Source organism: Limulus polyphemus, unplaced genomic scaffold, assembly GCF_000517525.1.
Source record: "Limulus polyphemus unplaced genomic scaffold, Limulus_polyphemus-2.1.2 Scaffold2453, whole genome shotgun sequence".
NCBI lineage: Eukaryota > Metazoa > Arthropoda > Merostomata > Xiphosura > Limulidae > Limulus > Limulus polyphemus.
This window is the reverse complement of record NW_013668063.1, coordinates 54,522-66,456: the sequence shown is the minus strand read 5'-3', so window position 1 is coordinate 66,456 and position 11,935 is coordinate 54,522. Positions and strand designations below refer to the sequence as shown.

Genomic DNA, 11,935 nt, shown 5'->3' with positions numbered 1-11,935 from the left:
CTCCACATGTATTCACACAAATGTCTTTGCCCTGGTATGTGTAGTTGGTAGTTGTCTTTTGACACACCACCACCGATTCTCTATTAGCCATGCCCCAATTTTTCTAATATGCCCCTTAAAATAAACCCTTTTCAGAATCTTTTTTATCCAGGCAATTCTACAATTTTTGGGTGGGGGTGCCATATGGAACTCTTTCCTAAATTTCATATTGCTTTTGTCATTGGTCAACTTTCCTATATTTTATTTAACATAACTTTCTAAAGAGCATGCAGATAATTAATACATATTTATAAACAATGAAACACATGGCATACTATAATCTATTGTAGCATTTTCTAATTTTACCTTTTTGAATATAAGATGTATTATAACATTACATTTCTATATGTTTAACACCTGCCACACGAGCTAGCCCGGCATCTTGACGTGGATACAAAAAAAATTAGTCATTCCAGAAAGGTTTGGGTTGTTTTTATTAGACAAAAAAGAAGACATTTGGCACCATCTTCGAGGTCTAGGTCGCTGGACCAGATCTGAGACCATGAAAGCCAACATGGAGAAGTTAACTTGTAGATGTAAAGTAATATGATGTAGCAATGAAACATGCTTGAAATGTTCTAGATGTGTTTGTGAATGTGATGGTTTAAGTGTAGCGATTAAGCTAAACCGTGGGTCCAGGTCGAATGAGGGAAAAACTTATTAGAAAATATTCCAATTGATTTGACGTATTAGTTGAATCGAAGATTCATTAATTGATTACTGCATTGACAGCAAAACATAAAAAAACAGGCACAATAGTATCGTTAACTTCAAAACGGGAATTAGAATCAATTAGTTTCAATATTTTGTGACACTAACGGCACAGTAAAGTCCAAAGATGCAGTGTTTAAGTTGAAGCAGTTGCATTAAAAGATGATTTCCCTAGCGATTCTCAAATTAAAAATGTCATTTCTACAATGAAGAGTACATATTATAAGGATGGTATAATGCCCAGTATGGTACCACCATAGTATAATCCATATAAATTTCATCATGTCATATTTTAATTAACATTTAGTTGTTGTTTTCATTTTAGTGTCCCCAGTTTTCAGAATGACGCCCCTGTAAACCATCCTAGGCTCAGTACTAAAAGATGCTGGGTTGACTCGTGTGGCAGGTGTTGAAAATATTTACATTCAGTTTGATCAAATAAAGATAAAAAATGCCATTTTCTTTATACAAGATTGGATAGGAACAAACTACATTTACCTATACTATAGCTCTATAATTAACCATATTCAAAGAATATAGACCCGTGACTTTCAACTGAGAAGGAAAGAGAAAGCTTTTTACATTTAATGTATGTAAGAATATAGACCTGTGACTTTCAACTGAGAAGGAAAGAGAAAGCTTTTTACATTTAATGTATGTAAGAATATAGACCCGTGACTTTCAACTGAGAAGGAAAGAGAAAACTTTTTACATTTAATGTATGTTAAGATTTGAAACCAAAAATAAAGTTGATTTAATTATAAAATCTCATTAGGGTAAACTAATGGCTTCGATCACATAAGTTAAAGCATAGGGCTTATTATACCTCGAAAAGAAATAAAAGCTACATTCTGTCAAATTTAAAATTTTCTCACTTTTACACACTTATTGTCATGTTTTCATTGATTTATGAAAAAGTTTAACATTTTAAAACAAATGTAATTGATATTTCCCCAGATTTCGTTGACTCAGTACAATATGGAGTTCATACTAACTTGTGATGTTCATTGGTAAATGAATGGAAGTGTCTTTCTTTATTAGTCAGAACTTCTTTGATTCGACCGTAAATAGGGGAGTGACGGTGACGTACTTCTTGTAGCACAGTCTGTAAAATGATGACATTCTGAAATACTGGATCTTCTAAAACATCCATCTGTTAACAAGAAAAATTGAGTATTAATATTACAGCTCTTAGACTAAAGATCTGATATTATAGAGATATCAACATCTGTATAGTTTCAAATCTTTGCACCTATATATTGAAATTCAGACTACTAATTAACTAAGAGGTACTTTTCAGCTAGTTTTGAAGACTAAAAATTAAAACAAAACAATATTTAAGTTCCAAAAACAAAAAAGATGATGGGATAACAGTTGTGAGAAACTGGTGGGAGGTATGAAGTAAGTATGATATCCAAATATCCAGCTTGGACAGAAATACACTATATGTAATGTATTATACATCTTTTGCTAATAATGAAGTGTATACAAACATGCCACCCTCAACTGAGTAAGAAAGACAAAACTTCCTACAATGAATGTATGTTGAGAAAAATGTATAAATTACTTCTGTTATCAGACTTTCATTACATCACTAAAGATCATTCACATTCTTCAGCGATGCACAATTTGTCAGACATTAATCAAACTTTAGGTTACCAAACTCTTTAATGCTATAGTGACACATCTAGTAATTAACCCACCCTAAGGTTTGGACAATTACTACAATTATAATAATTACTATAATAATATAAAAATAGTAATAATAATTTTGATAATGACTTTGAAGACTAACTTAGGTTTTAAAGAATTGTATCATCAGTAACATACACTGTATCTATTAACATCATCAGTAACATACACTGTATCTATTAACATCATCAGTAACATACACTGTATCTATTAACATCATCAGTAACATACACTGTATCTATTAACATCATCAGTAACATACACTGTATCTATTAACACCATCAGTAACATTCACTGTATCTATTAACATCATCAGTAACATACACTATCTATTAACATCATCAGTAATGTACACTGTATCTATTAACATCATCAGTAATGTACACTGTATCTATTAACATCATCAGTAATGTACACTGTATCTATTAACATCATCAGTAACATACACTGTATTTATTAATATCATCAGTAACGTACACTGTATCCTAACATCATCAGTAACGTACACTGTATCCTAACATCATCAGTAACAATCACTGTATCTAATTTAATATCAGTACAACTCATGATTAAATCAATTATTATAAAGAAACACACTTAAAACTTTAACAATCACATATAAAAATAGCACACAGGTATCCAAGGTTTCATAATATTGACAATAATACATTGAATTTCAATCTATCGAGGTATATGTAGTAAATTACCTACCAAAATTAAATGATTGTTACGAGACTGAAAAGTTAAAATTACAGTTTGGTTCTTGTGGATATAACTCTTCATTTGTAGAAGATACAAAATTTATCACAACCAGGCCCTTACGCGTAATGTTTGAAAGAGGGTTCTAATTTGTGAGATTAAAAGCCAACACATATTGTGTGAAGTACAATCAGCATGCAAAACATGCTAATGCTATGGGGGTCTGGGGGCATACTCCCCAGGAAATTTATAAAAAATAGGGGTTATAAGATTAAATCTGGAAGCAATTTTGCATGAAATATAGCTTAAACAATTGCATGGCTGTTCACATAAAATTCACAAACATCCAATGAAAAGTCAACAAATCATCATTATATTGTGACACTGCATGGGGAGTTACACTTAAATTAACATAAATATGTTGTATGTTTTATTATAGTAAAGTACCGTACTATCTACATGGTGAGTAGTTATTAATTATTAAATTATATTACTTATTTATACAACTCTGTATAACAATAGTATATTAGCTATTTCAATCACTGACTATCATATACGTATATGTATGCACTACTGAAATAACATGTTAGCATGTTCTATTTTTTCTGGGGTGTTTTTCCGTAAATAACTTACATACAGTTTCAATATTGATAGTAGTGTCATAATGATTATGTATTGAAGCTGGAGCACTCAGTCTCTCTTTGGTTTGTGTACACCTCAAGTAATTATTCAGCCTGTGTGGACTTTGGTGAAAAAAAAAAAAGAGACTATTATTTAAAACCCTGGATACAACAGTGATAACCAACAGTGTAATGAACATTTGTATATACGTTTGACTTGTTTTAGTATATTATTTTAAAACAAGTGGACTGTGTTGCTGTTTGTTTATTTCTGAAATTTATTACCAACAAGTCACAGGCACCTACTGCAAAGAATCTGGCCTACAAAACTTGACAGCAACAATACGGCTTCGGGCTTCCACTTACAACATGTCAATAGAAGCCATTGCAACTATTTCAAACTAAAAGATTCTAATGCTTCATCAGAAAAATGTAGACTATGTAGAAAACATAAGCAGCTACCCTATAACCTATAAGCATAATTTTTTTACATCACAAAAATAAGGAGTCCAGTCAGTAAAATTATCTTGACACCGAGCCAATGTAATGATCTGTACACTACAATGTTGATCCAAATATTTCTGTTGTTTGTATTTAAAGTGAGAACAAGCCATCAGGGACAGCTGATGCCCCAAATTCTTCCCGAGATATACCCTTTCAACTTTTCATTTGAGATTGCATTAATCTATTATAGATGTACAAATTTATTTAGTTATCCAATTTTAACTTATATTGCAAAAACCAAAAACCTTCGGACTAAGGGGTCTTCAGAATACTGGGCAGTCATCTTAACTTTGCAACTACTCACACTAGATCCCAAATGTTTTATTTTATAAAGGTTCTGTGATTTTAAATACATTGGTCTTTTTATTTAATATCCAAGAAAAAGCTACATTAATGCCTGTATTATGTTACCAATAACATGGAACTCGTACTAACTTGTTGAAATGAAAATTTGACTTGTAGAATTTTATAGAATGAACCTGTCACTTACTGCATATGTTAGTATTTCAAAAAACGACTACTGATTTTATATATATATGCTTGGAAGGGTACTACCTGATGAAGAACAACATTAGTATCTGGAATCAAGTAGTGCGGTTCTGTATACAATGTGCTGAAACTCTTCGGCTGTTTCTCCAAAGAAGGGTTTGGATCAGAACATTGAACACAAGAAGACGACCCACACCATATATCATCTCTCAAGTAGTGTTCTCGAACCACTTTTAGGACAGATCCTCTTCTCGTCTTTTTTAAAAATGTTTTCGAAGTGATCATATCTATTGTATGAAAGGTTTATAATAATAAGAAGAAATTACTGAGAAATAGCAATAAATCACTTATTTTATTGTTTTACTAGTATCTAGTACACACTTCCTGTAATGGAATGCGCCATATTAGCTAACGCGTCATCTAACGTACAAAGAAAATATTTTGATTACAAAATTAATTTTAAAAATTAAGCAGAAATAATAAAAATTAAATACATATATATACTGTAAAAAAAAACCACCACCAGAGAATTAACATTAAGGTTACATAGAAAATATAAGCAATTTAGTATAATGAAAAACAAGAAATTCGTGTGTGTGTATAAATATATTAATAACGTTATTTTCAACTTTAGTCCCATCGAATTAGGTGTGGGGCGGTAATTTTGTAAGCCAAGAATATAATACCCGGGTAGCTATCCCAGTCAGTAACCATACAGGACGAGCATGTTCGGTGTCAGGAGATTCGAATTCGCGGCTCTCAGATTGCGAGTCAAGCGCCTTAATTATCAGGCTATGCCTGGTTCCCAAAGCACATTATAGGTTAATTTAACCCGGTAAGTCTCTGGGTTAATGCCGCTAAAAATTAGTCTTCTTCTTGCTGGGCACAGCACAAATGGCCTGTTGTAGATTTGCGCTTAACAATAAGCAGACAATTAATCCGATACAATCAACCAGATAGAAAATATTATCTATTGGAATAGGTTTGCTGGAATTTGTATAGTATTGTGAATATTACATTAGCGTAACTACAATGGAAGTGAAGAAATGAGATAGTTACCTCCTTCTCCAGAAATATACGTACAAAAATTATTGGAAAAAATCTAATCAACATTATTATTTTTATTGGGTGAGTCATATTGCGATTCATTCGTTGTTAATGTTCAATAAAACGTGTATTTTTGCTGTTTTCTTTTACTTGCATTCACTCAGTATCAAACATTGGAGCGGTTCTTTGGTAATTGTGATCTTAAAAGTATTCTTATGTCACTGACTGTAGTAATACGACTAAAATGTTATTACAACTTACAAAAAAGTGTAAATATGTTCGTTTCCAGAATTTTCTAATCGGTCCATCCATTTATTGGTAAAATGTAGTTTTGATTGTTTTTTGGGTTTGGTATTTATGTTGTAATCCACTGGGTTGGAAAACGTTTATATACTGCCGCGATGAATTCAAATTCGATGACGAGTAACCCACTTTGAGACTAATAATGCTTGGAGACTGCTTGAATAGGTAATTGAAAAAACTTTAATATAAGTTTAACATAACAGCAAATGTACAACGTTTCGACCTGATGATGACAAAACCGTGTCGAAACGTCGTACATTTGCTGTTATGTTAAACTAATATTAAAGTTTTTATTCGTTACCCATTCAAGCCGTCTCCAAGCATTGTTTGTATACTGCATCTATTTATCGAGTTTTGAACTTCTATTGCAGATCTTCATCAGGCAAAAAATTGTGAATTATAAGATGTGAAATACAAGGACGGTGCGGCCGTTGGTAAGAGTTGAAAAGCATGGAATCTTGATATTAGCAAATACAGAATAACAATAAAGAATAGGTAAATTGAAACAGAGAAGAAAGCAATCATAGAAGAAATTCAGGAGTAAGAAGTTTATATCACATCACCTGGGTTTTTTTTCTTCTTCTTCTTTTGGTGTTTCGAACGAATGGGAGTACGTTCTTACGTTTGTTGTTTATTTTGTTCTTTGGAGAGGAAGGGAGTTCATGTTTGAGTGGCCACTGCACATGTAATTTTTTGGGCATTACTTCAATTACAACTTTAGACGGGCATAGTATAAGGGTTAGTGTACCTGAACTACAAATTCGGGGACTTATGTTTCACGACCTGTTGCTAAAAAAATGCACTCTGTACTTTGAAGACATTTGTCGTAAAGAATGATTGTTGAAACACATTATCGAAAAGGTATGACTAGTCCCAAAGTTAGCAGTGAGTGCTGTTGACTAGTTACTTTCCCTCTAGTCTGTAAGTTCAAAATTAATAAATGCTATGCACAAGTAACTCTTATGTAGCTGAGCACAACATTCCGAAATAATTCGAAACTTATGTTTTTATTATTCCTTTCACCCACTACTTTAGATTATTAGGTACAAATATTTATAAAGTTTAAACATTTTATAAAAGTAATTAAAATACAGAATAAAAGGATGACATCTATGAGCCAACTACAGACTATATACTCCTTGAGGTTCGGGCTAGAACCAAGTAAGACACATGTGGAGTCTATCCTACGCTAAGTCCAGACAAAAGGTAGACCAACCCAATACTTGAGGAGGTTTTAATAAACTTAACTGGCCAGTAGATGCACGAGTAAAACTCATTTTAGAAATGATTTGGAGGAATTCAGCAACATGTACGTTGTTAATACGTTGTTTTCATTTCATCTGGGTTTTTTAACATAGATTCTTGACAGTCTAAACTGGTGTCCCCACTCTCTCCATCAGAATATTTCAATTGCCTTGAGCTCTTGAACACTAAACATTTGCTTACCACTGTGTACAGGTTAGAAATTTTGTTCTGTAAAGTATGTTTAATATTTAAAAAAAAACATCTTTCTTTCTGAAACTTGAGTTAAGCACTCAATCACAATGTCTTAAGTATAGTATAATAACAAACAAACAAAAGAGGTAGCTACACATCTTGTTAATTTATCATCAGAAGAAATCAAACCAAAAAACACTGAATTATAAACAAATTTATTTCAGCTAGCGATGTTTTGAATAATTGTTCTTGTTCAGGCTGAAGGTGAAAATGAAAACTTGAGTGTTTGTGGGAAGGTATGACTTGAGACAAACAATATGCACTTAAAAATGGAAGCAAATATGGAAGTGAAACAATGTAAAACAATATAGTTGTTAGATATACATGACTGATTTAGCTTAGGTTTACTGTGAGAGTTATGATTTAGATAGTGTTAAATTTAGCTATTTTTAGAGACGATAGTTTATTGCAAGTTTGTTAACATAAATGTTAACAAATCATACGTTGTGTAGTTCAATAGTCATTAACTGAAGATTGTTATATTATTGTGTCATGTTACTCGAACCTTCTAAGTTTTTCTTATTGTTTTACTTGAGTATTATTGCATCATAATATCTGGTAGTGTGTGGAACATTCTATACCTCTGTCAAGGTATAAATACACATAGGAAATTAAGTTTGATATATCGAACTAGACTGAGTGATTGTGAGTTTAGCTATAAAGGGCATATAGTAGCAATTTTTAAAGTGAAATTATCACAGATTGTATTGTAATAACAGAGTAGAGAAACATAATTCGTTTTGGCTATTGTGTTCTAAACAAATTAAACCAGACTGTGTGACAAAAGAGACAATTATTTAAAGCTGGATACAACTGTAATAACCAACAGTGTAACGAAAATTTGTATATACATTTGACTTGTTTTAATATAATATTTTAAGACAAATGGATTGTGTTCTGTTTGTTTATTGTTGAAATTTATCTCCAACAAGTCACAGACACCTACTGTAAGGAATTATGGCCTATACATAGAACTTGACAAAGTATATAAGAAAATTTGTATATACATTTGACTTGTTTTAATATAATATTTTAAGACAAATGGATTGTGTTCTGTTTGTTTATTGTTGAAATTTATCTCCAACAAGTCACAGACACCTACTGTAAGGAATTGTGGCCTATACATAGAACTTGACAAAGTATATAATAACTTTTATGGTATGATCAATTTAATATTGTTCTAACCCCTACAATGAACAGTTATTAAACCCAGGTTGAGTAATTGAAAAGCTACAATTTTAAAAACATTGAAACTATGTAAACTAGGATTGTGATCTATAACTAGCAGAAAATGTTGTATTTCACATCAAAACCAGCGATATCACAGAAACTTTTCAATATTACAGCATTCTGGAGTTTTTGCTTTAAAAACAAAAAACTGCTTGTGAAATAAAACCCTTCACAAAATCAAGTATGAATTTCAAAGTTAAAAATGTTTTATAATGAAAAAAAGCCAAAAATGGTATTCATTCCATTATACATTCTTTATTTAGTTTTTCCACTTATGTACAAAACTCATTTGAGAATGAAATCGTTTACTCATAAAAATAAAGTCAAAAAATGGGGGGGGGGGGGATTATTCCTTCTGAACTCTTAAGAATCCAGCTGTGTTCGAGAAGTATTTAACATTTCCTTCACTAACTTTCTTCTCTGCTGCTTGTGGATTCACAATCTCAAGACCCTGAAACCAAGAAACATGCTTCAGATAAAAACTTGAACTACTGAATTTAGCAATGTTTGCTCTAACACTGATGACACAGTGTGTTAATCTTCTTTTGACCATAAAATTTCAATATTTTACACAAGAAGATCTAGAAAGCGTACCAACTAAAAGTTTTATAATTCTGATCATTACGCCAGTTGTTTCTCTTCAACTTAGAAAATTAAATGAGGTCGTCACACTTCTGTTTACCTTAGCATTAAATCAAGAACATTCTTAAGAACATATTTACTTTTTTTTTTTTTTTTTTTTACAAGAAAATTTTAAGTTTTGAAAAATTATAATCTAATATAAACTTCTTTGGGAAAAGTTTTACTTTCAGATCGTATTTCTTCGTTTCGAAACTGTTGAACCATTTGGTCAAAACTAGTAAAAACATTTCATTTGATAAACACTTTGATACATTTTACCTGCCAAAAAAAATCTTTAATGATAAAGTGAAAGAAGGATTAGCATGAACAATGAATGCTTATGGAAAAAAAAAAACCCATTCAGTTTTGTCGAAAATTACGATTTAAGGAGCCAGCACAACTACTGTATTTTGAATATCCTCGAGACATGGTTTCATTAACAAGAACCACTAGTAAGAACTTAACTGTAAACTACAATTCCTTCTGCAATGTGTTGTGGGAGTCCTGATAGCTAAACTTTTAAGAACTACCTAAAGTTAATCAGGACTCATCGTGACTATTTACTGGTATACGCTAGCAACATAAATTAGTGTGTACAAAGCAATAAGTTAGCTGGGATCTTTGTTCTAAAACCTGCTACAAGGCAATAAGTTAGTTGGGGTCTTTGTTCTAAAACCTGCTACAAGGCAATAAGTTAGTTGGGGTCTTTGTTCTAAGACCTGCTACAAGGCAATAAGTTAGTTGGGATCTTTGTTGTTAAACCTGCTACAAAGCAATAATTTAGCTGGTATCTTTGTTCTAAGACCTGCTACAAAGCAATAAGTTAGTTGGGATCTTTGTTGTTAAACCTGCCACAAAGCAATAATTTAGCTGGGATCTTTGTTCTAAGACCTGCTAACAAAGCAATAAGTTAGCTGGGGTCTTTATTCTAAGACCTGCTAACAAAACAATAAGTTAGCTGGGATCTTTGTTGTTAAACCTGCTACAAAACAATAATTTAGCTTGGAACTTTGTTGTTAAACCTGCTACAAAGCAATAAGTTAGTTGGGGTCTTTTTTCTAAGACCTGCTAACAAAGCAATAAGTTAGCTGGGATCTTTATTCTAAGACCTGCTAACAAAACAATAAGTTAGCTGGGATCTTTGTTCTAAGACCTGCTAACAAAACAATAAGTTAGTTGGGGTCTTTGTTGTTAAACCTGCTACAAAGCAATAATTTAGCTGGGATCTGTTGTTGTTAAACCTGCTACAAAGCAATAATTTAGCTTGGAACTTTGTTGTTAAACCTGCTACAAAGCAATAAGTTAGTTGGGGTCTTTTTTCTAAGACCTGCTAACAAAGCAATAAGTTAGTTGGGTTCTTTGTTCTAAGACCTGCAACAAAGCAACAATGGTTAAATAAATTAAATGGCACCTGCGCATAGGTAAAATGTTAAAAATATTAACAATTAAACATACAATGTTAAATTTGTCACACAATAAACAAGCTTTATTAAAAAAACATTTCACAGCCCTAAAAAGTCTTTTTATAGTATTATACTTAGTTCTTTAATAAAACATTACTTAACATTCTACGTTTGTTATTAATATTTTTCACATTTAATGGCTATTTGTTTGTGGTTTGAAGTGGCTTTCTCTGAAATACGACAACACGAGTTATTTATTTTTATGAATGTAAAGGCAGAAATGATAATTGTAACTGGGTTGTAACTGGGTTGGAAAGGGCTATAAGTAAATAAATACATGCATACAAAACTATTTTAATTTTAAAGAAAGAAATATTAAATTAATAACTTCCAGGGTTTACCACCTGCCAACAATCTAATTACCAGATTAAATATTTTATGGCAATATTATTTGAGATAAATAAATAATACTCTGAGATATATTAACTGTAAATAATCAACACTATATAACAACGATGAAATTAATACAAATCAAAACCTTAACGATCAGACTACACAAAAAAAATATTTTTCCTTAACCTGTCTTTGTCATCATCATCAACTTGTGTGTATTTGTGCGTAACAGTACACAGGAATACACATCGTTTTGTATCATTTTACATAAATGGAAATTTAGTAGAAGAAATGGGTAATACTTAAACATGTAAAATGACACTCTCCCCTCGTGTTCTTCAAATATTTGCGACAGTAAGGTAGCTGTTGATATTTCCAAATGAAATCAAAACAGACCAACATTTTTACGAACTTAATTTGCCAAGTAATAACAAAAGCATATTTTTCTTAGCTGACATACAGATATTTATACTTTGAGCTATGCTCACTTTCAGAGAAAGTATCAAAAAAGTTTTTAGAACCAAAATAGTTTTTATTTTAATATTTATTTTAGTTGCTTCCCTGAGTTAAAACAAAATTAACAAAGATGTTTAGCACGATAATTAGTTGATGCACATTTATAATTTTTTTTAAATATTTTCTCTAGTTTCTGTGTTTGATTAAATGGTTGACGCACATTAATAATAT

The 11,935-nt window shown here is 31.5% G+C and overlaps 2 protein-coding genes across 2 annotated transcripts in view; both read right to left on the bottom strand.

Moving 5' to 3' along the window:
• Positions 1 to 1,735: 1,735 nt before the first annotated feature.
• LOC106466997 (exosome complex exonuclease RRP44-like) lies at positions 1,736 to 5,156 on the bottom strand. The gene is made up of 2 exons (XM_013927308.2): positions 4,821 to 5,156; positions 1,736 to 1,903 (listed from the first exon to the last, which is right to left on the bottom strand). The coding sequence occupies exons 1-2, from the start codon at positions 5,037 to 5,039 to the stop codon at positions 1,736 to 1,738; spliced, it is 387 nt and encodes a 128-aa protein (XP_013782762.1). The 5' UTR covers positions 5,040 to 5,156.
• Positions 5,157 to 9,177: 4,021 nt separating this feature from the next.
• LOC106466996 (U4/U6 small nuclear ribonucleoprotein Prp31-like) overlaps positions 9,178 to 11,935 on the bottom strand; it is a 26,733-nt gene continuing 23,975 nt past the window's right edge. The window contains exon 12 of the mRNA XM_022395078.1: positions 9,178 to 9,282. Coding sequence (XP_022250786.1) covers positions 9,178 to 9,282 — 105 coding nt within the window. The remainder of the gene's footprint in view (positions 9,283 to 11,935) is intronic.